At 40.3% G+C, this 27,976-nt stretch overlaps 1 protein-coding gene across 4 annotated transcripts; it reads left to right on the top strand.

Moving 5' to 3' along the window:
* The first annotated feature begins 82 nt into the window (after window positions 1-82).
* On the top strand, window positions 83-27,710 carry si:ch211-171h4.5. Of its 4 annotated transcripts, none has more exons than XM_073931531.1 (10): window positions 83-159; window positions 346-404; window positions 968-1,327; window positions 7,544-7,704; window positions 7,796-7,940; window positions 11,242-11,511; window positions 19,753-19,846; window positions 21,954-21,972; window positions 22,136-22,213; window positions 24,040-25,398. In XM_073931531.1, the coding sequence occupies exons 2-10, from the start codon at window positions 359-361 to the stop codon at window positions 24,106-24,108; spliced, it is 1,242 nt and encodes a 413-aa protein (XP_073787632.1). In that variant the 5' UTR covers window positions 83-159; window positions 346-358; the 3' UTR covers window positions 24,109-25,398. The 4 variants fall into 4 exon arrangements, with proteins under 4 accessions (XP_073787632.1, XP_005159548.1, XP_073787634.1 ...); XM_005159491.6 differs by having other exon boundaries at window positions 101-159; window positions 7,793-7,940; XM_073931533.1 differs by lacking the exon at window positions 24,040-25,398 and adding an exon at window positions 26,199-27,710 and having other exon boundaries at window positions 104-159.
* The last annotated feature ends 266 nt before the right edge of the window (window positions 27,711-27,976 follow it).

Below are 27,976 nucleotides of genomic sequence, written 5' to 3'. Positions count from 1 at the left end.
TATTTTAGCTTAAATGAAAGTAGATTTTTTTCTCATTTCCTTTATTGTCAATTTTGTAATAGCTAAATTTTGACAAAACTACTGTTGAAACTCCATCTCCAGCAGTTCCTCTTTCATTTCATTAAACTATTGAGGGAATTACAGACAGTGCAGAAAGAGGTAAAACTCAGATTTTATTATTATTATTATTATTTTATTAACCAAAAAAGGGGGTAATGTGAATTAAAGTTAATTGTTCACGTGTTTATTCAACCTATTAATTGTAAAATTAACTTAAAATGCCAACAATGGATGAAAGAAAGTCTACAAAGCCTATTCACTGGACTACAACTGATGTTTTTACAGATCTCTATAGAGCATGAGTGGACTAACAATCTTGGTATTCATGCTTTGGATATTGAAAGGTGAGAGACTTGCTTTTGTTGATCTTTTGAGTTTCACGGTTTACATAAAAATTTGAATCCATAAATAAATGTGATGATGACTATTTAACTTTGTACTTTTGACTTATTGTGTCGCACTTCTGGTTTGTCATTACCATGTTTTATTAAAATAATCCATCTTTCAGATGAGACGTTAAACTGTGGTCCTGACTCTCTGTGGTCATTAAAAACCCCATGGCACTTCTCGTAAAGAGTAGGGGTCTAACCCCGGTGTCCTGTCCAAATTCTCTCCATTGGCCCTTACCCATCATGCCCTCCTAATTATCCCCATCCCCGAATTTGCTGTATCACTGTCTCTCCACTCCACCTATAGCTGGAGCAGTGGTGAGCGCACTGGCGCTGTTGTCCTGTGGCTGCCGTCACATCATCCAAGTGGATGCTGCACACTGGTGGTGGTGTGGAGAGACCCCCCTCATGATTGTGAAGCGCTTTGGGTGTATGGCCATAAACAATAAATGTGCTATATAAATACACATTACTTTACAATCTGAAAAACAAACAATATTGTATGTATTTATGCGCAGGTGCTCCCAGCAACATGTGGGAAATCAAGCTGCCTCAGAAAATAGATGCCATAAGTGGCTTCTGTGTTCATATTCCATGTCAGTTTGAGATCCCCGACTCATTCAAACCACTCCTAAGCCAATCAGCTGAAGCGCTGTGGAAAAAAACAGACATAGAAGGAGCAACTGTGTTCAGTTCAGCCAGAAAGACGACATCTCTTCTAAACGGAAACGTGATTGGCAACATCCTAAACAATAATTGCACCACTGTGTTTCACAACTTTCCTGCTGGATTCGGTGACACGTATTTCTTCAGGCTTCAGGGTCATGAAAATCTCAAGTACACATTTAAGCAAGGAGTGAGAATCACAGTTCATGAAGGTAGTATTTTTCCTTGCTTGTTTCTAGGGCAATGGCAAGACACCCCAAACAACAAACTGTAAAGCATTTGAAAAAAAATATAAAAATAATTTCATAAGATAAAATATTAACAGTTTCCCCAAAATATTTCTAATGCTATGAAACGTGCAAAACATTTCCAATGGCTTAAAGTGCATCTTTAAAATCTTAAATAAAAAAACATTCTCATTTGATGGCAGCACTTTTTCCTACACTAAATAAAAAATAGCTATATCAGCACTCGTAGAGCCTCTTCACCCTTGTGTATTACTCCACCCACATAGTTATAGCAGATTAATAAACTTACTACAGTCAGTGGTGTAAAGAAAAATCATACTTAAGTAAAAGTACCATTACTTGTCCAAATATGTAGTGCAAATAGAGTAAAAGTATCTGTTGTCAACACTACTCAAAGTATGAGTAAAAAGACGTTTCAGAAGTACTCTAGAGTAGTGAGTATTACGCTGTTAAAAGCTGATGCATCTACATGCAGTTTGTGCAGGGATGTGTAAACGTAACATTCTGTAGTGCATTTAGAGATCTTCTTAGATTCGTTTGTTCCTTCCAACCTTTCTTCCATTGTTTGTTTGTTCTGTCCTTCCTTTATTCATTCGTTTCTTCGTTTCTTCGTTCCTATCTTCATTTGTTCGCTCATTCATATTTTTGTTCCTTCTTTCATTAGGTCATTTGTTTATTCTTTTGTTCGTTCCTTTCTTAGTTTGTTCAGTTCTTCCTTGAATGCTTACTTCAGTCCTTTGGTCCTTTGTTTGTTCGTTCCTTTGTTTATATTTTTGTTCCTTTTTTCATTAGATTCTTTGTTCTGTCCTTTATTCATTTGTTCCTTCCTTCAATCGGTCCTTTCTTCGTTCCTCCCTTTATCTGTTTGCTCATTCTTTCATTCGTTCATAACTTGTGTTCCTTTCTTCATTTGGTCCTTTGTTCATTCAGTCATTCGTTCGTTCGTTCCTTTCCTTCCTTAGTTTGTTCTGTCCATCCTTGAATCCTTCCTTCATTCATTTGGTCCTTCCTTCTTTCATTAGTTCAGTCCTTCTTTCGTTCGGTCCTTCCTTTCATTTTTCATTCATATCATTTAGCGATTGTTTATGGCTGTTTGGTCATCAAACAGTCGACATCCTTTTTTTTAACAGTCGACATCTATTTTCTCATCAGTGACATCCAGTCTAATTAAAGTCTGTGCGTCAATGTGTCACGTTTTAGCGTGATCAAAAACAATAAACAAAAAACAGAAAGGTGCGGATCCAAGTGCAGATTATTTATTTACATTGCAGCCAACAAGGTGATAATACAAAGTAACAAATAAACAACAAAACCAGAAACTAAATCAAAGACGAGGCTCAGGAAAAACAAACTCAAACAACTAAACCTAATTAGAAAACAGACTAGACAAATGACACACGAACTAGACTAATGCAAACATACGAGAACAGGATCAGAAATACAAACTTGGAAATCTAAGACTTACTGGAAACTTGAACAAGGAAGACAAACGACGCGATCAAACATAGGTGGAATGGTAGAATATATAGTCCAGATAATCAACGGTAACACAAAACAGATGTGATGGCAGGTCAGTGTAGGTGTTCCGGTGTGTGCGGGGGGCATGTATGAAAATGTAGTTTTTTCCTGGGGCACTGTAGCACCTACAAAGTCCTAGAGCGCTACAGCGCCCTCAGGTGGTCACAGACGGATGTGACATTACCCCCCCTCTAAAGAGCGGCTTCCAGACACTCCCAGACTGGTTCCAAGAGGGGGGGCGGAGCGGAGCAGGAACAAAGGGAGGGATGGGAGGGCCAGATTAGGGTCAGGCACTCCAGCAGGAAGCCAGGGTGCAGCCGGGGAATCAGTCCGAAATGGGGAGGACCACCAGGGAGGGGCGGGAGGGATGACCCACGGACGATCCTGCAGAAAACACAAGGCAGGGAACCCCAAGAGAGCCAGCAGGAGAGGCAACTGGACAGGAGCCGGCGGGACTGGAGGCAGCTGGACAGGAGCCGGCGGGACTGGAGGCAGCTGGACTGGAGCCGGCGGGACAGGAGGCAGCTGGGCTGGAGCCGGCGGGACAGGAGGCAGCTGGGCTGGAGCCGGCGGGACTGGAGGCAGCTGGGCTGGAGCCGGCGGGACTGGAGGCAGCTGGGCTGGAGCCGGCGGGACTGGAGGCAGCTGGGCTGGAGCCGGCGGGACTGGAGGCAGCTGGGCTGGAGCCGGCGGGACTGGAGGCAGCTGGACTGGAGCCGGCAGGGCAAGACCTCTGGGAGGTGCCGGCAGAGCAAGACGTCTGGATGGCGTTGGTAATGCCAGGAGCCGGGCTGGGACCGGCAGGGCGAGGAGCCTGGGTGGCGCCGGCAGGGCGAGGAGCCGGGGTGGCGCCGGCAGGGCGAGACGTCTGGTTGGTGCCGGCAGGGCGAGACGTCTGGTTGGTGCCGGCAGGGCGAGGAGTCTGGGAGGTGCCGGCAGGGGGAGGAGCCTGGGTGGCGCCGGCAGGGCGAGGAACCTGGGTGGCGCCGGCAAGGCCAGAAGCCAGACTGGAACTGGCATTGTACTGCGCTCTGGGGCTGGAGCCGATACTGGCGGGCGCTCTGGGGCTGGAGCCGACACTGGCGGGTGCTCTGGGGCTGGAGCCGACACTGACGGGCGCTCTGGGGCTGGAGCCGACACTGGCGGGCGCTCTGGGGCTGGAGCCGACACTGGCGGGCGCTCTGGGGCTGGAGCCGACACTGGCGGGCGCTCTGGGGCTGGAGCCGACACTGGCGGGCGCTCTGGGGCTGGAGCCGACACTGGCGGACGCTCTGGGACTGGAGCTGACACTGGCGGGCGCTCTGGGGCTGGAGCCTTCCTCCTCCTGCGCCGCCCTCGTCTGGTGGTTTGAGACGTGAGAACGGTGTCATCTGGAGAAGGAGCTTGCTCTGGAACTGGAGCTGACACTGGCGGGCATTGTGGGCATAGGGCAGAGGCTGAAGTTTCACACAGCTCCAGAAGACTCTCCAGGGGCTCTGAGAAGGGTATTCTTCTGGTAACCCGACGCGGGTAAGTCCGTAACTCCAGTCCTGCCTCTCTCCTCTTTCCTTTAGTTAAATCAGCTGGCCCCGAAAATATCCCTCTCTGTTGCCATCTACTCAGGCCTCCCTCCTGAGGGTTCTCCTCCTTCAAGGCAACAGAGAGGGGGGAGCCAGCGATTAGCAAAGCCTCCTCCACAAACCGATACAGGTTCCAGTCATCCTCGTATTGCGGCATGCGTGACCGGACGGGTTCCAAAAGTCCTCCCCGAAAAAACATCATTAGCAAGATGTCACTGTGAGAGCTCTTCGCAGCTAATTGCAAAAACTCCTTTATATATCGCTCAATAGAGCGATCACCTTGTTTAAGGCGCACTATGATATTATCTGCTGGATCCATTTATTGATCGCGTCGTTCTGTCACGTTTTAGCGTGATCAAAAACAATAAACAAAAAACAGAAAGGTGCGGATCCAAGTGCAGATTATTTATTTACAGTGCAGCCAACAAGGTGATAATACAAAGTAACAAATAAACAACAAAACCAGAAACTAAATCAGAGACGAGGCTCAGGAAAAACAAACTCAAACAACTAAACCTAATTAGAAAACAGACTAGACAAATGACACACGAACTAGACTAATGCAAACATACGAGAACAGGATCAGAAATACAAACTTGGAAATCTAAGACTTACTGGAAACTTGAACAAGGAAGACAAACGACGCGATCAAACATAGGTGGAATGGTAGAATATATAGTCCAGATAATCAACGGTAACACAAAACAGATGTGATGGCAGGTCAGTGTAGGTGTTCCGGTGTGTGCGCGGGGCATGTATGAAAATGTAGTTTTTTCCTGGGGCACTGTAGCACCTACAAAGTCCTAGAGCGCTACAGCGCCCTCAGGTGGTCACAGACGGATGTGACACAATGTGTGTAAAGACTTTGGACATCTTCTTGGACATTTTTAATGCTTCCAATAGGTTTGCTGAATTTATAAAATGCCCATGTCTTGATGTTGTTCAGTATAATGCGATTTACTTTCTATGTGCGATTAGATTTGACAGGAATCACAGGACTGATTTTTCTACTTTAGCCAATCACCATAGACAAGAAAAAAAAATTGTGACTGCAGGTTGTAGGAAAGTAATGGAGTAAAAAAGATACTGCACAAAAAAATGTACTCAGGGAAAGTAAAAGTACACATTTTTTAAAACTACTTAGAAAAGTACAATTCCTGAGAAAAACTACTCATTTATAGTAATTTGAGTATTTTAATTAGTTACTTTACACCACGACTACACTTTGACAAATATGGACAGCATAATGTACTTTTGAGGCTTTTTAATGTGAGAATGTAGTTGTTTAGATTTCAAATATGCAGTTTATTTATAAAGACCGTGCCTATTTTAACTTATAATTTTAAATATATTTTTTGAGATGCAAAAGCAAAGAAAAGAGGGTTGAAGTTCTGCCACAAGATGGCAATAGAGGCAGCATAATAAGTACTTAGGGAAGAGAAACTCAGTGCAAATGTCAAATTACAGCAAATGAAATCATTATAAAAGTGTTAAGTGACTTTCTAAGTCGATCTCTCTTTTGTTTGTTGTAGTGCTGTATTTATACCATGGTAATCTGGCAGTGTTTGCTTTGCCTTTGCTTTTTCAGAGTTAATTTTTGTGATCTCCCGATTGCAACAGAGAAATACTAGGAAATCTCTGTACACGGATGGCATTTCATGCCGTTCAGCCTTAAAATCTTAAAATGTGAGCAAAATCACCTGTTTTGTTATCACTTTAGATATTACGCTACAGAATCATTCAAATACTAGCTCTAAAGTGACGTTGGTGAAGTAGCAAAGGTTTCTGCTGTTCTGACAGATGTGAATAAATGGCGGAAGAAAGTAGTCCCTCGTACAAAAGGATTTTTGAGACTCTCTGTGTTTGACTTTTTTTATATACACGATTATGCCGCTGAACTATTTTATAAATGCAATATCACACTCATAGCAGTACAATACGGCTGTACATCATCACTGGTGGGACACTAAGGCACTCAGCCTGCTGCCTCCCACTAGTGCTGATATACTTCTACGAGTGTGATATTGCGCATATATAATAGAGTATATAATTATTAATATTTATTAATGGTGAATAATAATGTTGTCTAAAAATATATTATATACATCTGTAATATACAATATAAACATCTTGAATTTATCTGTAATTTTATTTTTGACCAATTGTTCTATTATGCCCTAAATTACAATGTTTTAAATATTCCACTTATGAGAGAATATTCTTTAAAAAAAAAACTTGAGCATTTTTTAATATTTTGTCCTATAGTGGGGTCCAAAATAGTTATCTAATTAATTTACATAAACATTTGCATTTGATATTTGCATAAAAGACAAAAAATGTATATTCAATTGAAAATTAGCTGAGAATACACTTATAAATTTATATATTTTTACACTGTATTTAACTGTAACATGAACTGTATTTTAATGTAAGACAGTTATGCTATATGGTACTATATCTTAAAGTTGCGTTGTGAAAATTATTGTATATTTTACAGTAAAGATATATAATACTGTAAATACATATGGAGCAAGATAATTGTTGATGCATGTAAATACAGTAGGTTTGCTGTAAGTTATTGGAAAATATTATATTTTATCAATTGTTTACATATTATGTAATAATTTTTATATTTACTTATGCGGATGATGTGGTGGCTCAGTGGTTAGCACTGTTGCCTCACAGCAAGAAGGTCACTGGTTCGAGTCCCCGCTGGGCCAGTTGGCATTTCTGTGTGGAGTTTGCATGTTCTCCCAGTGTTCCTGTAGGTTTCCTCCAAGTGCTCCAGTTTCCCCACAGTCCAAAGACATGCACTATAGCTGAATTAATTGAATAAATTAAATTTTCCTTAGTGTATGAGTGTGTGTGAATGAGTGCATGGGTGTTTCCCAGTACTGGGTTGTGGCTGGAAGGGCATCCACTATGTAAAACATATGCTGAAGTAGTTGGCGGTTCATTCCGCTGCGGCAACGCCTGATAAATAAGGGACTAAGCTGAAAAAAAATGATAGAACGAATGAGTGAATATTTCCTTACATTTCAGTTGCACTGTGGGCTTGTTGAAGGCACTCAGTTAACATTTTAACTCTCTTCTGAATTGCGAGATGTTCTACCGCCTGTCCTGAACCCACATGCCCAGGTACTGGAGGTTTTAGAGGGTACCAAGCTGACCGTGAGCTGCTCCACTGTGATCTCCTGTCCCTCAGTGCAGCCCTTGATGCAGTGGAACACACAGCTAGAAGAGCTGCTGCCACCAGCTCTCCAGGTTGAATAACACTCATCATGAGTTCATCATGCTTGCAAACTACAGCTGATGCATTATTAAAATGCTTTCTTCTCTTTATTGTCTTAAGAAGGATGAGGTTGGACAGACATTGCTGGTCTCCTCTCAGATGTTTAACGCAACGCCTCTGAATGACCAGTTTAAAATCTCCTGCTCCCTTCTGTACATGCAGGGCACCAAAACACCAGCTGAGAGCAGCATTACCCTGAGAGTCCTGTGTAAGTGAGAAAGAAAAACAATCATCTAGTTATGAGTGAATTGCTGTGGTATTCAAATTTAAAGGGGGCCTATTATGTCACTTTTTACAAGATGTAAAATAAATCTAAAAGTTCCTACACACCGGGGCTCTTTTCGTTTGCGTTTATAGTCAGCGTTTTTCGAGACATTTTTCCGTATTCAAACCCAAGCAATTTTCACTGGCGTCAAGCAGAAGAGGATGCAAATCACTCCTTGACGTTAGATGGCGCTACACAACTTTAAGCTTCTGACACCCGCTTATAACACAGAAGAAGAGGAGGAGAGGAAGATCACATGCTTGTTGTTAAAGTTACTGGTGACTCGAACTAGCATCAATGGTTTAAGCTGCAGCGCAAGCTCAAGCGATAAAGAAATGATTATTGTTCACAAGAGCAATAAGCAGCTAAAAGTTCATGTTGCCTCTTCTTCAGTGTGCACTCGCATTGACAGTTTTGCGCTTGAGAGCCTCCAAGTGCTGTTTACTGTAACTTCAGCAGCTCTGTGTACATGAACAAAAGTGCCGATCTGATTGGTGGAGAAGGTTTTGACGCAGTGCGTCAAAACTAAAAAACGAGCATGAGGCGTTTTTTTTTTTTTAATTTAAATGACGCTTTGCGCCTGGTGTTTTGCATGTTGGTGGGCACGATCACATTGGCGCCCTTTATTTAGTCACCAGGCGTTAAACGTCAACGAAAAACACAAGCAAAAAACGTCTCGGTGTGCACGAGCCTTAAGGGCATACTCACACTTTGTACAGTTGACTTGAACTGGGCCGAAGCTTTTGACACTCATAAACAATCATAAAGTCCTTGTTCTGCAGGAATTAGGAGGTTTGCTGAAGGTGCAGCTGTCGTGCAGTGAGGGGTTTGCGCCTTTAATAATCTACGACAGTTTGTGTTCATTGAACAGTAATAATGATTAATAACATATGTAACAGTCCAGTAAAAGTCACGTCTCGTCTTCAGTTTTGGGCTCAGGCGTGAGCCTAAAGGCTTAGGCTGTACTCACACTAGGTACAGTTGCCTCGAACCGGGCCAAAGCACGCTTGTCCACCCTCCCGTCTCCCCCGACGGCCCGCGCTCACACCATATCGGGCCTCGGCACGCTTACGTCATCGCTGCTGCGCTGTTCAGAAGCGCTCTCTATGGCAAGCCTTTTTAGCATTTAAATCTTTGTTCTGACTCCATAAATATATTTAGAGATATCTCTAATTATATTTTGACTAGTCATAATTATAATTCGACTAGTCAGAATAATAATTAGAGATATCTACAATTGCAATTGTACTAGTACGAAATCAGATTGGAGATATCTGCAAATATATTATGACTAGTCATATTCCTCCATTCGCTTCCATTGAAAAATATTTGCAGATGTCTCTTAATGAGTTTTGACTAGTCACAATTGTAATTAGAGATATCTCTAACTGAGTTTTACTAGTCATAATACATTTGGAGATGTCTTTAATTCGTAATATTTAGAGATATTTACAAATATATTTGAAGATATCTCTAATTAATTTACTAATAGTCGAATTACAGTTGTAGATATCTTGAATTGGATTTTTGACTCACACACAAGCGTACCGCGCCAAAGCCCAAGTGTACCGCGCTCAGGCACACCTCTTCCAACCGGGCCAGGGCCGGCCAAGTGAACCGTGCTTGAGCCCGATTCAGCGCACTCACACTTCTCAAACGATCAGGGAAACGGGCCTGGGCACGGTACGGATGGCATAGTGTGAGTAGGCCCTTACTCACACTATGCCATCCGTACCGTGCCCAGGCCCGTTTCCCGGATCGTTTAAGAAGTGTGAGTGCGCTGAATCGGGCTCAGGTTCACTTGGCCGGCCCTGGCCCGGTTGGAAGAGGTGGGCCAGACACGGTTCACTTGGGAAAGTGTCTGGCTACAACACAAAGTTAGTGGTTTTAATCTACGGTAGCCTAGGGCACATTCATAAACTGTGTGTGAGGGGACTACAAATTTCCGGACTCAGTAAAAAAGACTCTAAACCAGAGGTGGGCAAGCTACGGCTTACAGACATGCTGAGTTAGTTAAAGTAATTTCAAGAAGGGGGAATGCACGACATGGGGGTTGTAGGGGTATAGTTAGCTGGGGGCTGGAGTGGTGGTTTGCGTTTTGGCTGACAAGAGACTTGGGATGTCTGCCATACTATAGGGAAGATGGAAGTCAAAGTGTTTCTGCAGACTGTTGTAGATGTTGTATGAAGTGTGACTATAAAAAAACTTAATTGATTAATCAGTTAATTACCATCAGAAGTTATATCAGAAGGCTTTATTCACACTTTTGCCACAAAATTGTGTTTGAGCATGTTGTAAAAGTAATTTTTACATAATAGGTCCCCTTTAGGGTGACACGGTGGCGCTGTGGGTAGCACGTTTGCCTCACAGCAAGAAGGTCACTGATTCGAGCCTCGGCTGGGTCAGTTGCCGATTCTGAGTGGTGTTTGCATGTTCTCTTCTTGTTTGCGTGGGTTTACTCCACGTGCTCTGGTTTCCAAAGACATGTGGTATAGGTGAATTGGGTATGCTAAATAGTCTAGTGTATGTGTGTGTGAATGAGTGTGTATGAATGTTTCCCAGTGATGGGTTCCAGCTGAAAGGGCATTCGCTGCGTAAAGCATATGCTGGATAAGTTGCCGGTTAATTCCGCTGTGGCGACCCCAGATTAAAAAGGGACTAAACTAAAAAGAAGATGAATGAATGAATGAAGTTGAAATCTACAGGTAACACTAATACATAATAAACATGTATAGTCGTGCAATGCTAATGTTATTAACATTACAAACACAATTTGACAGATTTTCACTGAAATATCTAGTAATATATAGAAATATATAGTTCTGCTGACTAATGTACTTACATTGTTTTGAATAATGTTCTAATCCAGAGAAATAAGCCATTTTATCTAGCAGCACAGACGCTGTCCTGTGTAGGCATGCTATGACATCAAACACCCTCGATTTCCAGACAGTTTGGTCATCAAAATATGCCTTCGCTTGAGGTGAATGTGCGACCTCTAGCGGCGAAAATGACTTAATGTACCTTAAATACTGGTGACTGCTAACTAGTTACTCTAGCCATTATATTGATGATTGTGAGCAGGGCATTTATTTCATTCACCTTGTCGTCTGTAACCAAAGAGCATTCAGTATTATTGGAACAACATTAGAACTTCTGGATGAACTTTTTTTATTTTACAATCCTAACTTGTATAAGCAAATAGCCTTACCATTTAAGCACATTGGTCGATTTTCTCTTTCAGATGCTCCCAGAAACACCATAGCTCTGGTGAGCCCATCGGGAGTGTTGTCTGAAGGCAGTGTGGTCACGCTGAGATGCCAAAGTGATGCCAACCCTGCAGTCCAGCGCTATGAGTGGTACAAATACAATGGAAATGGGAAGCTTGAGCTGCAGAATCAAGGACAGACTATCACAATGACAGCCGGGGTTGACGTTCAGGGACTTTATGTCTGCAAGGTCTACAATAATCGTGGGATTGACCAGTCCAAGGCTGTCTCTGTGAGCATAAATGGTAAATACTTTTTCTGTTGGGAAACTCTTTAGGCTACAAAATGATTTAAAGGCATAGTTCATCCAAAAATTATTTTGGGTTTCTTTCTACTGGACACAATGGAAGATATTTTGAAGAATGTCCAAAAGTGGTAGCCACTGACTTACGTAATTGGATTTTTCATACGCTTTAAAAAATGTAATGATGTAAAGTCAAAAACAACTAATAAATTTGTTGCTTTAACTAATTTTAATAAGTTAATCAGGTTTCAACTACATTTTTCAAGCTATCCAAAGTTTAACTTAACATTTTTAATCAGTTTGATTGGAGTTGAGATGACTAGAAAAGTTTTGAAGTCAGCAAGTTTTTTTTTTTACAGTGTACTAAGTCAGTAGAAGCAGCACGATGGCACAGTGGGTAGCATGTTCGCCTCACAGCAAGAAGGTCGCTGGTTCAAGCCTTAACTGAGTCAGTTGGCATTTCTGTGTGGAGTTTGCATGATCTCCCCATGTTCATGTGGGTTTTCTCCAGGTGCTCCGGTTTCTCCCAAAGATAGGTGAATTGGGTAGGCTAAATTGTCCGTAGTGTATGTGTGTGTGTGGATGCTTCCCAGTGATGGGTTGCGGCTGGAAGGGCATCCGCTGCATAAAACATATGCTTGATAGGTTGTCGGTTCATTCCGCTGTGGCGATGCCAGATTAATAAAGGGACTAAGCTGAAAAGAAAATGAATGAATAAATGAAGTCAGTAGTTACCAGTTACCAAGATTCTTCCAAATATCTTCTTTTTTTGAGAAACTTATCAATGTTTGGAACCACATGAATGTGAGAACATTATTATTTTGGGGCGAACTATGCCTTTAAATTAGTTATTTCAAGTTAACTTAATTTTCTGCAAATTATTAAAGTTTTTAGCAATGATCAAGATCACATATATACTGTCACCATATTTGTCAGGTTTTAGTCCTCATCTGTGTAGAAATTGTTTCGGTAACATTTTATAATAACTACACACTTCATAATAACTACATGTTAGTCAGCAGTTTATAAACATTGCTGAATAACAGGAGTGTCAAAATAAAGCATAAAATTGATAAAACAAATACAGTATAATAATTGAACAATATATTATTATACAACATTGCAATGTTATTTAGCAATGTTTATACTGTACAGTAAATTTATTTTAGATAAGATTGCAAATGAAATGAACAGAAATGAATTAAGTTGTTTATTTTCTTTTTTTCTGTTTAGAAGATAACTGAGTCTTTAATTGCCATTTATAATGGATTTACAAAGCATAAATAGATTAGGGTCACAAAACTAGATAAGGTTGAGTTAATAAAGCATTTATTAACATACAAATTAGCTGTTATTAAATGCCTAAGTAATTAGACATTAAAAATATTCATTTGAATAGTTTATTAATCCTTTACTTGTGCGTTCTGAATGATCTTTAAAAAAAACACCAACTATTCTTAAACAACTTGATTGTAAATAATGCAATACTTAATTAAGTAATGAAAAACAGATCATTAACATAGTATGAAAACACAATCATTAAGCACATTTTCAATGTGCGTTTAAATCAAGAATACAGAATTTGTAGCTGTATTTATAAACTGCTTCCTAACATTTATTAATGTAGAGTTAATACTTAACAAATATTGCATTGACTATTTGCTAATGCTTAATAAATTATTCATAGTGTGAAGTTACTATAAAGTATTACATATTGTAGCGAGGCAGAGGGAAAACACAAACACCGTAGATGAAGTTACAAACAATGCCCCGGAGGGTGCTTTTATTTACAAGTGATAAAGGGGTGAATGAGTGCTCTTCTTAGAGGTGCGTGCTCAGGTGCTCCGGGGAGAAGGTGAAGACTGGTGAGAGGGATGGTGTTGGATCGGTCACGAGCTGGATTCGGCTGTGGGAGAGACAGAGAGAGACAAGCGTTAGCGCAGGGAGTCATCTGTAATGAAGCTCACTTCCTCCTGTGTGGGGCTGGCTTTTATCTCTCCCTGGCTGATGAGGTCCAGCTGTGAGCGATCCGAGGTTGATGAGAGATCCAGCTGGTGTGGATTTGTGCCCAGGGCGACGTGGTATTACATGGCTCGCTACATTCCCCCCCCCTTAGCGTCGTCCTGGTCCTGGGTGTCCTGCGAAGGAAGAGCAGTGTATTGAGAGGGGGGGTAGAATGTTTCGACAGACCTGCCCATCCTGACCAGAGCCGTGAGAGTCCGTCTGCGTTTCCGTGGGAGGCCCCGGCTCGATGTTGTACGTCGAAGTTGAAATCCTGGAGCGACAGGAACCACCTGGTGACCCGAGCGTTGTTGTTCTTTGCTGTCGCCATCCATTGTAGCGGGGCGTGGTCGGTCACCAGAGTGAATTTCCTGCCAAGGAGATAGTACCTTAGCTCCAGGATTGCCCACTTGATCGCCAGGGCCTCCTTCTCCACCGTTGCGTAGCGGGTCTCTGCGGGGGTCAGCTTCCGACTCACGTACATTATGGGATGTTCTTCATCGCCGTGGACCTGGGAGAGGACCGCGCCCAGGCCCGAGTCGGAAGCATCCGTCTGTAGAATGAAGGGGCAGCCGAAGTCAGGTGCGTGCAGTACCGGTGAGGACGTGAGGGACTTCTTTAGGGCTCGGAACGCATCGTCGGCTTCCTTGGTCCATCTTATCCTCTCCGGCTGCCCCTTTCTGGTCAGGTCTGTCAAAGGGCTGGCTATGGATGAGAAGTTAGGTATGAAACATCTATAGTAGCCCGCTAACCCCAGAAATGCACGTACCTGGGTCTTTGTGGTGGGTTGTGGAGTTTCCTGTAGTGCCTTGACCTTGTTTTGCTGTGGCTGTATGAGACCTCGTCCAATGTGGAACCCGAGGTATCTGGCTTCGGCTAGACCCAGGTGGCATTTCTTGGGATTAGCTGTGAGCCCAGCCCGTCGAAGATCTAAGAGCACCCTCCGTAACCGGGATAGGTGTTCCTCCCATGACTCTGAGTGGACGATGAGGTCGTCCAGGTAGGCTGCTGCATATGGCTGGTGGGGCCTCAGCAGGATGTCCATCATTCTTTGGAATGTGGCTGGGGCCCCGTGGAGCCCGAAGGGAAGAACCCGGTATTGCCAGTGCCCACCGGGTGTGGAGAAGGCGGTTTTCTCCTTGGCGTCTTCACTGAGTGGTAACTGCCAGTAGCCTTTGGTGAGGTCGATGGTGGAGATAAATCGGGCTCCACCCAGCCTATCCAGCAGCTCGTCCACCCGAGGCATGGGGTATCCGTCGAACTTGGAGATCTCATTGAGTTTCCTGAAGTCGTTGCAGAAACGGAGGGTGCCATCGGGTTTGGGGACCATCACTATTGGGCTGGACCACGGGCTACGGGATGGTTCGATGATGCCTAACCTTCTCATCTTCTGGATCTCCTCGTCGATAGCCAGCCTGCGAGCCTCTGGAACTCGATAAGGCCTTTGCCGGACGATGGTGCCAGGAGGAGTGATAATGTTGTGTTGGATGATGGAGGTTCGGCCCGGTTTCTCCGAGAACACATCCTTGAACTGACCAACCAAGGCTTGCAGCTCCGCCTTCTGGTTTGGTGAGAGTTGCTCACCAATGTGGACAACGGGAAGAGTTTCTTCAGCGAAGGCAACGAGATGACCTGGAGCTGCAACCCACTTCTTCATAAGATTTATGTGGTAGAGTTGTTCTTCCCGTCTTCGTCCCGGCTGACGGACTCGATAATTTACCGGCCCTACCCTCTCTACCACGGTGTATGGTCCCTTCCAGGATGCGAGGAACTTCGACGTTGTGGTAGGTATGAGTATCATCACCTTGTCCCCTGGGTGGAACTCCCTGGGTTGGGCGGGCCGGTTATACAATCTCTGCTGGGCGCGCTGGGCTTCGGTCAGGTGTTGCTTGACGATGGGCATGATTTTGTCGATGCGTTCTCTCATGTCCCGTACGTGTTCAATCACCGACCGCTGGGGGGCTGGCTCCTGCTCCCAGGCTTGACGAGCCACATCCAATAGGCCCCTGGGTTGGCGGCCAAACAGCAGTTCGAAGGGGGTAAATCCTGTGGAGGCCTGGGGGACTTCCCTGATACCGAATAACACGTACGGGATCATGAGGTCCCAGTCGCGCCCGTCCTCTGCCACCACCCGTCGGAGCATCTGCTTCAGAGTCTTGTTAAAGCGCTCGACAAGGCCGTCCGTCTGTGGATGATATACAGAGGTTTTTAGCTGTTTTACCTTGAGTAGGTGACAGAGGTCTGCCATCAACCGGGACATGAAGGGGGTGCCCTGGTCGGTCAGTATCTCTGTTGGGATTCCCACTCGACTGCATAGTAGAAACAGCTCCTTCGCGATGGCCGATGACGTGGCTTTCCTCAGGGGAATCGCTTCAGGGTATCTGGTGGCATAATCGAGGATAACAAGGATGTGCTCATGTCCCCGGGCCGACTTCGGCAAAGGCCCTACCAAGTCCATACCAATTCGGGTGAAGGGCACATCGATGATGGGTAGTGGTATTAGAGGGCTGGGGGGTGGTCGTTGGGGAGACGTTCTCTGGCAGATGTCACATGCCTGGCAATACCTCTTTACTTCCCCGTCTAGCCCCGGCCAATGGAAACGGTCGCGGATCCTTTTCACCGTGTTGGCCGCTCCCAGATGTCCAGCCATCGGGTGGGTATGTGCCAGTTCTAAGACCGTCTCCCTCTTGGTCCTCGGGACGACCAATAGTGTCTTCTTTTCCCCCCGCCTCTCTGCGACACAGTACAGCAGACCATTTTCCACAATAAAATGTGGGAGGGGGTGAGGGCTGGGAAGTCGCTCATTACCTTCAATGATCCGTACTTGCGGCCAGCAGTGTTTGAGCGTTTCATCTTCCCTCTGTGCTCTGCCAAAATCGCCTCCTGCGGTTATCTGTTGAAACAGATCAAAGTATAAATTAGCAGAAATTGATGACTCACCCCCTCTATCGCTCTCGGTGGTCATCAGCGCTGGTTTGCGGTCCCGATGAGCCCGTGACTTGTTCTTCTTCTTTGAACGAGCCGATAGAGCGTGGTGGTGAGTGAGGAGTTCATCGAACCCCGGCCAGTCTCTGCCCAGTAGGAGGGGCACAGGAAGATCTGGAACAACCCCGACTTCGATGCGCCAGCTGCCTGGTTTCGCCGCGATGGTCACCCTTCGGGCGGGTACGTGGCGGGTATCACCGTGTACACACGTGATTGGAATAAGACTTTTACTTTCCTGGCGGTATTTCAAAGTCTTCGGGTGAACCAGAGTGATGGCGCTTCCTGTGTCTAAGGTGGCCGTTTGTGTTTTACCCTCTAGCTGGACTTTATGGGTGGGAGCTTCGGGAGGGATATTGCGGTGTACCGCGCACCCTGCTGTCCAGGCCGGGGTCGAGTGCGTCGTCGGCTCGGTGGGCATCGGCTCGTCCATCGGGCTGGGGACCGCTGGTCTGCCGCCTGGTCGCGCTGTGCCCTCCACCGGTCGCCAAGGTGCACTTACCCTCCGGGGTGGCAGAGCCGCTCTCTCCCCATTATCTCGGGCGATGTGAGCTTCAGCCAGCTCGATCGCCTCCACCAGGGTGGCCAGTGACTCAGGATTTCGCATGCTGGTGAGTGTTCGCAAACGTCGGGGTAACGCACGCATCATCTTCTCGATGATCACCTTCTCAGCGACCTGGACCGCCGAAGGATCTCCTCCCAATAACCATAGCCTTCCCAGGCGAGAAAGTTGAGCTGCTTGAGTTCTCACTGGTTGTTTCTCGTCGTAAGACCACTGGGAAAACTGTTGGGCTGCGCTGATTGTGGATAGCCCCATTCTGGCTAATATTTCCTTTTTTAACGCTTTGTAATCTTCATTTTTAGGTGTCTCTAGTGAAAAGTATGCTCGTTGCGCTTCTCCTGTGAGAAACGGAGCCAACATTCTCACCCAGTTTTCTTTTGGCCAGCCTTCTCTCTCGGCAATAACCTCAAAGGTATGTAAATAAGCGTCAATATCATCCAGGTCGCTGAGTTTAGTGAGATGATGATGCGCACTCACTTCGGGAGTCTGATGGTGTCTGGCCGCCTGGCGGAGCTGCTGTTCCAGTCGATCCTGTCTGGCTGTAAGCTGCTCAGAGATGGAATTCTGTTTCCTGGAGATCTCCGCTAGGTGGAGCAGTACCTCTTCCACCGACATGGCGACGGGATGTTGACAGCCGAGTAAGAGGAAGCGTGGGAGAGAGAGAGAGCGGATGCCTGTCTGTAACAAACACAGAGAAAAATTCAGCGGTTATTTTCTACTTAATGGTGAGTGTTTCTTCTGAATTTTTCCCTCTGCAATGCCCGCATTCTCCACCAGTTGTAGCGAGGCAGAGGGAAAACACAAACACCGTAGATGAAGTTACAAACAATGCCCCGGAGGGTGCTTTTATTTACAAGTGATAAAGGGGTGAATGAGTGCTCTTCTTAGAGGTGCGTGCTCAGGTGCTCCGGGGAGAAGGTGAAGACTGGTGAGAGGGATGGTGTTGGATCGGTCACGAGCTGGATTCGGCTGTGGGAGAGACAGAGAGAGACAAGCGTTAGCGCAGGGAGTCATCTGTAATGAAGCTCACTTCCTCCTGTGTGGGGCTGGCTTTTATCTCTCCCTGGCTGATGAGGTCCAGCTGTGAGCGATCCGAGGTTGATGAGAGATCCAGCTGGTGTGGATTTGTGCCCAGGGCGACGTGGTATTACATGGCTCGCTACAATATGTATGTAATTCAAAATACTTTTTTTTGTTTTGTTTTGAGTTTTGAGGTTGTAGGTTATGAAATGACCAACACAGGCTCATTCTGAAAATGTCCCCCTATATACATTTCTGGAGATCGCAAATTATGTAGCCAGAAGTACGTATGGATACATTTTGTCTTTAAAATGAAGGCGGCATGACGCCGTTCCTTTTCTCGCTTACCAGCTGACTGCTTACCTCCGTATAAAAGGTTTTTCCATTGTTTGTCCAGTTAGCTTGCCATATACATCGGTGGACTTGAGACGTAGAGAGGAGTTGACAACGAGATTCGAGTTCGGTGAAGAACGGTTCCAGAAAGCGTGTAAAACAAAAACAGAATCTAAAACATAAAATGAACAGGTAAATAAAAAAAAGTAAATAACAGGATGAAAATGTGGTAAAATCTGAAAACATGGTAAAAATCAGGCGAGGGCTTTTCTTTTTCTGACTTGCTTTTTAAAACTGTCAGTTGGGTTTAGGGAAAAGGGTGGATGGGTCAATCGGTGCTTTTAAAAACACTATCAGTAGGCGAGGGAGAGGGGGATAGATCAGTCAATCAGTCAGTCAACAGTGGCCTCTGGTGGAATTACGTGAAAACAGCAGGCACAAATGCCACTAATGAGACAAATTTGAGAACTGAAAAAGCGTAGACAGCGGCCTCTGGTGGATTTGCAAAAACAAAAACAGCAAAAAAGTAGCTTCTGGAACTTATTTTGCGCTCTCCAGAAATGTATATAGCGGTACATTTTCAGAATAAGCCTAGAACTATATTAAATGTCCCTCAATATAATTGTAATGTTTATAAGGCAGTCAGAATTAGGCATTCAACAACAAAAAAGTATTGTTTTAATGTAAATAGCTGCTTTTTTATGCAGCAAAAGCTACTTTGGGCAACAAAATAATAATGAGCATGCCAAACTGCAATAAAGACAGTATCACAGTAAAATAAAAATAAGGATCATAATATGCATTCATCATATCATATCACCCCTTGATGTTAAATGTTTTTGTTTGCTTGTGTGCACGTCTAGGAGCTTGACGTCTGCTTTCTTTTCATCATCCTGGACATCTTTATGTGTCACTGACCCATAATCGCTTTAGTGCAGTGATTTCATCTGAGCCTCACTAATGATTAGGTGATTCATGGCAGACAAACTCTTTGAAAAAAACTAGCGGTAGTGTTGATGTGGCTGAACAGTGGGCAATAACTGGACACACGGTCAGCTCCTGGTGTAAACAAGCAATTAAATCCAAAAGCGACACCAAAACCACATCAGAATACATTCGTAAGGGTATCAGAGGGAAATTAGTAGATGTGTAAACTCGCTTACCCTCAGAATATTCATTCTCAGACTGTGCGTAACTGCAATGTGGAAACGAATGTGTTTTTATGTGAACCTGAGTTATGGATCTCCTTGGGTGTTCGTGTGGGGGTATGCAAGTAAATAAACTGTTTTATATGACATTACGGTGACGTACTGTAAAACCAGCATATTAATCTGTCTGATTCAGGTTGCCACTGCTCTATTGCACCATACATTATATGCGGATTCCTGATGCTTTCCCTAATTCTCATTACCGCAGTGGATTTGGTCAAATACAAAAGGTAAGTTTTATTTGTAACATGTGGAATTATTACCGTGCAAATAATTTACAGTATCATCTGTATATTAATGCAAAGACGTGCAAAACGAAGATCATTTATGTAGAGAGCAAAGAGTAGGGGACCCAAGATAGATCCCTGAGGTACACCAGGGAAGAAGTTTCTAAATCAGTTGATTTGTAATTGGTATCTATTATTAGGGGTGGCACAGTGGCTCAGTGGTTAGCACTGTTGCCTCACAGCAAGAAGGTCACTGGTTCAAGTCCCGGTGATAGCGTGGGTTTCCCCTGGGTGCTCTGGTTTCCCCACAGAAAGACAGGTGCTATAAGTGAATTGGGTAAGGAGAATTGGCAATAGTGTATGAGTAAGTGTGTGAATGTATGGGTGTTTCCCAGTGCTGGGTTGTGGCTCATTTGCTGGAATAGTTGGCGTTTCATTCCTCTGTGGTGGCCCCTGATAATTAACGGATTAAGCTGAAGGAAAATGAATGAATGATTGACATCCATTATGGCAAGCCAAGTTAGCGTTTAATCTTTAAAATGTAGTAGTATGTATTTTCAGGCTACTTAAAAGTGCTGTATGTGATTTTTGACTAATATGAAGCAAAAAATACTATGATATGTTTGCAGTTGTTTAAGAAACATGCTAAGTTAACATATTAGTTTATGTAAAAAACAATGCTTAAGTGTTTAGTATGTGTAACACCACCCACTGCCGGTTTACCCAATTACTATTGAATTATTGAAAACTTTGTCAATATATGAACATTTTGCATTTGCACGCATTTACAACATCAGGTCTGCTTACGTCACTTTTTTTGGAGCAAAATAATTCAATTTTACTTTTATGAAGGTGCTGTTAACCTAACTGTTCTACATTTTACCATTATTGTTCAATACTATCATGATGTAGATAGTAAATAACTTTAATAGTTTTATTGTGAATAACAACAAATAGTAATTCCATTAATGTTCAACTGTAATGTAATCGTATCATCAGTATATTCGTATCAATTGCATTAAAATGATCATTAATTTACAATGGACAAAAATGATTATCATACACTGTAAAAAAGTTAGCTCAACTTAAAATTGTAAGGCAACTTGCTGCAGAGCTTTTGGAGCTGACTCAAATTGAGTCAAGGGCAGTACTTTGGTTATAAGTTAAGTAAACTCAAAAAAGCTGTGCAAGAAGTTGCCTTACAATTTTAAGTTGAGTCAACTTTGTTTTTGACAGTGTCATTTTGCTCTCCTACACTGAATTATACAACACTTTATGCATTAAAGATATTATGCTGTGTATATAAAAAGAAATGCTGTGTATATATCATGCCACCGTAGCATTAAACATTCAAATGATAAGAATAAAAAAGACAAGAAACAAATAACTAAAATACAGATTTACAGATCTCTTTTCATTTAATTATTTTATTTAACTATTTATTTTATTTATTAGTGTCATAAAATGTTGAATCCAAAACAACTAAAAACATTTTTAGAAAATAATAATGTTGTCATTTTTAGAATATTAAATTTAAATTATTTTAGATAAATTATATCATATTATATTATATTATATTATATTATATTATATTATATTATATTATATTATATTATATTATATTATATTATGTTTATTATATTATATTATGTTATATTATATTATATTATATTATATTATATTATATTATATTATATTATATTATATTATATTATATTATATTATTCATTTTCTTTTCGGCTAAGTCCCTTTATTAATCTGGGGTTGCCACAGTGGAATGAACTGCCAATTTACCCAGCATATGTTTTACGCAGCAGATGCCCTTCTAGCAGCAACCCATACACAACCATTCACACACATACACTATGGAAAATTTAGCCTGCCCAATTCACCTACACCAAGTGTCTTTAGACTTGTGGGGGAAACCGGGGCACCTAGAGTAAACCCACGCCAACACGAGGAGAACATGCAAACTCCACACAGAAATGCCAACTGATCCAATATTATATTATATTATATTATATTATATTATATTATATTATATTATATTATATTATATTATATTATATTATATTATATTATATTATATTATGTTCTCTTCTCTTTTCAGCCTACTTAAAAGACTCCAAGTAAGTAAAACATTCCAAACACTGCTTTTAGGCAAACTCACTGAACAAAAACTAGGAAGATTTATTATCCAAAGGACATAGTAGAAATCCTCTGGATGCCAGATATTTATAATTTTTTAGTAATCCACATTCCAATTTAATTGCATGTATTTTCTGCTGTTAGGCTTCTGAAAATACAAGAGGACTCATGACATACGCCAGCCTGCACAAAACCAGCGACTCAGTATACAATGTCATACAGGTCAGATTTTCAATCATTTCATTATTATTATTATTATTATTATTATTATTATTATTATTATGAGACATTATGAACATGAAACTGAATCAGTAGTAATAAATTGTTGTTATTTTTTTTAAACCACACATAAAAAAAAACATTCTATTACAACTTAATTATGCATCTTGGCATGCAAGTATGCTGCTGCACCACAGTCGTACTTGTTGTTTCTCTGGAAAACAGTGGTTTTATTCCATGTAAGTTGTGTTTAGATATGATGGTGCTTTTTTATGACATAATTCAATCTACCGTTAAATCAACTAGTCAAATGGTTATCAAGTTCCTGAGGCAGGAAATAAAGAGTAGTATTTCTCTGAAAGCAGGAGTTGGTTAAGCATAATCAACACTGATATACTGATCATTAGATGTTCTGCTGAAATTCAGTATGTGCAAAAAATGACAGTTACATTTTTTGTTGTATCACAGTTGTTTTATTTGAAATTTGCCTGCTCCTCAAATATGTTTTTGTGTATAATTATACACATTTGCATTGCATAAAGGTCAAACATAAAAAGTTTACATGCATCAAAACACTAAACACAGCCTGTATGTATGTATATATATATATATATATATATATATATATATATATATATATATATATATATATATATATATATATATATATATATATATATATATATATATATATATATATACAGTTGAAGTCAGAATTATTAGCCCCCCTGAATTATTAGCGCCCCTGTTTATTTTTTTCCCCAATTTCTGTTAAATTGTGGGAAGATTGTTTCAGCACATTTCAAAGCATAATAGTTTTAAAAACTCATTTCTAATTAATTTATTTTATCTTTGTCATGATGACAGTAAATAATATTTTACTTGATATTTTTCAAGACTCTTCTATACAGCTTAAAGTGACTTTTAAAGGCTTAACTAGGTTAATAAGGTGAACTACAAATAAGACTTTTTCTAGAAGAAAAAATATTATCAGACATACTGTGAAAATTTCCTTGCTCTGTCAAACATCATTTGGGAAATATTTAAAAAAGAAAATAATAATAATAATAATAATAATAATTCTGACTTCAAATGTATATATATATATATATATATATATATATATATATATATATATATATATATATATATATATATATATATATATATATATATATATATATATACATACATACACACACACATACACACACACTCACACTATATATAATATACACTATATATAATAATATAATATATAATAATATATAATAAAATAATAATAATAATAATATTTCTGACTTCAAATGTATATATATATATATATATATATATATATATATATATATATATATATATATATATATATACATACACACACACATACACACACACTCACACTATATATACAATATATATATATATATATATATATATATATATATATATATATATATATATATATATATATATATATATATATATATACATACAATATACAATATAAACAATCATATATATTGTTTCTTTATTTTTGCTCTTTTTTAAATTTATATTTAATATTTTTTTATCAATCCAAAACATTTAAAAAAAAAATTTTTAAAAATTAAAAAAGTTTTCTTCAATAGGCTACTTACTAATCTAATGTATATACCGTAAAGCGTCCTATAGAAAATATTAATTTAAATGAGAGGTTTATGAGGGGTGTACTCATATATACTGATTACTGTAAACATCTATTTTTTACACAAAATACCCATAAGCGGTACTGAGTAAATGTGATGAATATGTGTTGCATTTATAGAATACTTTCTCTGTCTTTACTGCAGCCAAGAGCCAACAGATCTGAAGATGACTACGAAAACAGACACTTGAGCAAACAACAGTCCAGCTCCTAACTATGCAGCCATAAGAGTTAACAAGACACAAAGTGCTGTAGTGCCCACATTGTAGATGCAGGTTTCTGACTCCAATCATTTTCTCAGTATTTCGCAAAAATTAAATTGGCAAATGTGTAAATTATTCAATCAAAAAGACAAAACTGGTAACATCATACAGTTTATAGGTTCTTGTGTTTTATTTTGAGATGTATACACTACTGTTCAAACATTTGTCATTTTGTAAATAATTGAATACTTTTGTTCAGCTTAAAAATATAGTTATCAAAAGTGACAAACATGTTTATTGTATAAAGTTGAAGGATATTTATGTGTGAAATAAAGGTCGTTCTTTTAAAGAATGACAATGTTTTTGAGCCCCCCCCCCCCCCAACTTATTACTAAGTTTGTAACTGATTACTAAGTTTGGTGAACTGAATAGTGAATTTATTTAGTTCAGTCAACTTATTAGGGTTTTCAGTGTAATTATGGTATTCAAAACGTCAAATCTTATGCAGACAGCATACCAATACATTTTCCAAACATTCAGTTATCTGGACAATAAGAAAGTCCTTAGGCTGAGCTTCAAAACGCAAGGCTTCCCAACTAGGATTTCACAATAGGGTATATGCCCAAGCATGCTAATGGGACTTTTAATTTGCCAGTAACCTGGGTAAGCGCTTCCGGCGAACTGTATGCCAATGCAAAAACCGGCGCGTTTAAGGTCTGTTTTCTTCAAAAATCAGCGATCTCCACTAGCTGAGTGATATCCGATATAAAGTGGGTCTCAGATTGTACAAGAAACACTGCATTAAATTACATTTCCCCCCGCCATGTCTTTGTAATATGAGCATTTATTTTACCCCAGTATATTCAATGGAGCTTCTGCGCCAGCCTGCCAATTCTGATTGGCGCGTACGAGTAAACGGCTTTTTGTCTCGTTTTACGCTTGAGCAACTAAATGAATGACAAAGTTTATTTAACTGAATGTATTTTAATTACATTACAACATCGATGCTGTAAAAGGAACCGTATAAAATGGAAAAAAAAGTTCACAATAACACGTCACCGGAAGTTTATCAGTATGGGAAAAACACTAGCTCAGCATATACCCTATACAAACAGTTTGAAGTAGCTCCAAGCAACTATGCGTTCCCTCTACCACAACTGAATCTCTTCTTCATTCACCCACTCACTTAATATAGATTTCAGCTGTCTGACCATTTCAGGTGTCTGACCACCTCTAGTGCCCTGTAGTTTCATTTGAACAGCGTTTATACTAGTAAATAGTATTAAAACACTTCATATTGTAAAAAAAAATAACAATAATCATATATATATATATATATATATATATATATATATATATATATATATATATATATATATATATATATATATATATATATATATATATATATATACAGTTGAGGTCAGAATTTTAAGCCCCCCATTGAATTTTCTTTACTTTTTTTATATATATATTTCCCAATTGATATTTAACAGAGCAAGGAAGTTTTCACAGTATGTCTGATAATATTTTTTCTTTTGGAAAAAGTCTTATTTGTTTTATTCCAGCTAGAATAAAAGCAGTTATTAATTTTTAAAAAGCCATTTTAAGGACATTATTATTAGCCCCTTTAAGCTATATTTTTTTCCCGATAGTCTACAATACCAAAAACTGTTATACAATAACTTGACTAATTACCCTAACCTGCCTAACTTAAAGTGACATTTAAAGACTTAACTAGGTTAATTAAGCTGTATAGAAGTGTCTTGAAAAATGTCTAGTAAAATATAATTTACTGTCATCATGGCAAAGATAAAATAAAACAGTTATTAGAAATAAGTTAATAAAACTATTATGTTTAGAAATGTGTTGGAAAAATCGTTTCTACGTTAAACAGAAATTGGGGAAAACAATAAACAGGTGTGCTAATAATTCAGGGGGCTAATAATTCTGACTTCAACTGTATACACACACACACACACGCACACACAAAGTATATATGTAAACACAATGTATATATATGCATGTGTGTAATAATATACTATGAAAAAATGTTTAAATAAATACATTCATTCATTCATTCATTTTCTTGTCGGCTCAGTCCCTTTTTTAATCCAGGGTCGCCACAGCGGAATGAACCGCCAACTTATCCAGCAAGTTTTTACGCAGAGGATGCCCTTCCAGCCGCAACCCATCTCTGGGAAACATCCACACTCACACATTCACACACACCCTTATACACTACGGACAATGTAGCCTACCCAATTCACCTGTACCGCATGCTTTGGACTGTGGGGGAAACCAGAGCACCCAGAGGAAACCCATGCGAAGGCAGCGAGAATATGCAAACTCCACACAGAAACGCCAACTAAGCCAGTTCAAACCAGTGACCCAGCAACGTTCTTGCTGTGAGGCGACAGCACTACCTACTGCACCACTGCCTCGCCTTGTTTATATAAATTTTAAACAAAAATTTAGTAGCCATTTATTCACATTATGATGAATAATTCTACCTGAAGCCATTTGTTTTCTGATTTTAGAAAAGACCTTGCATTTAAAAGGTTGCACATATTAGAATTTTACAGTCAAGACAACATTTGTGAAAATGACCTATTTTTTTTCAAAGGATGATTTTGAGCTCACTACACTTGAAATCTTAAGTTTATGCATTTTCATGGTACATAAGTTAAATTCACTCATATTTTAAGTGACAGGAACAAAACTTTTAAGTCATGTTCAGTCAACTTTACTTAATTGTTTAAAAAAAAGACAACATTAGGATTTACAGTGTATAGAAACATCTTTCACCACTGTATTAATTATGAATGCCCTTGTGTGTAGTGGACTGTGTGTGTTTGTGCACATAACACGTATTGAAGTAAGTGTGATGTCCTAACATTAACCGCACACTCATAGATACCCTGGAAAATAAATGCGATAAAGTGTTTTCCACTCACTCTCATTTTCAGTCACACCTTTAGTCACTCTCTCTCTTTAGTCTCCCTCCAGCATTCTTTACATTCCATTACTCACTGACAAGCAGATTAGAGATGAAAAACGCTGTGACGAAAACGGAATTCACACTCTGCTCCTGTGTGTGTTTGTGCATCACAGGAAGTCATTATTTGAGATGGTGACTAGTGAATCGCAGTTAAGTAAGAGGTCGGCTTTGTGTATTTCCATTTGCAAGACGAAGGATTCATAATTTGAAATCGCTGATTAATACGGTGAACATTCAGGACGTTGAATAAGTAATCACAAGCAACATATTGAGAAATCTAAATAAGGCAGTTGTGTGATGTCATGTATGGTTATTTGAATTTCAATACTTTCTTCTTTTTTAAAATTTCTTTTACTTTTTATGTCGTACTTGTACATATTTATAATACATTTAATTATTGTAATGTGCTTAAAAAAACATAAAAGTTTCTACTCTGTAAATATTGCTTGGTTCAACACAATTTCTTCATGTTGTCTTAATTCAAATCGATTACGTTAACCTTAATTGTTTTCCTGATGAAGGCAAGGGTTTGCTGAACCACGTAGGTGCAGTTTTAATGGAATAGCCATGTTAATAAAAGCTTTCTAAATAAAATTAAAAAGCCTTGGACTTAAAATTTTGCTCTTTATCTTTATGTATCCCTCACCCAAAGAGCACCGACACATTCATTTCCCCTGGAGCACTATAGGTTTACTTTATAGCGTTTACAAATAAAGTGGATCAAATGAAAGAAACATAAATAAAGTGACATAAAAAAGATGTTTTAAAAACTCAATAATTGTGTTGATTTAGCTCATTTAAAATAAGCAGTTTAAACAAGCAGCAAAATTCATTTATTGAGTGTCTATGCTTTAAATGTTATACTGTGATCTCTGGAA

This window comes from Danio rerio, chromosome 19 (genome assembly GCF_049306965.1).
Source record: "Danio rerio strain Tuebingen ecotype United States chromosome 19, GRCz12tu, whole genome shotgun sequence".
NCBI lineage: Eukaryota > Metazoa > Chordata > Actinopteri > Cypriniformes > Danionidae > Danio > Danio rerio.
This window is presented reverse-complemented; position numbering and strand designations above follow the sequence as displayed.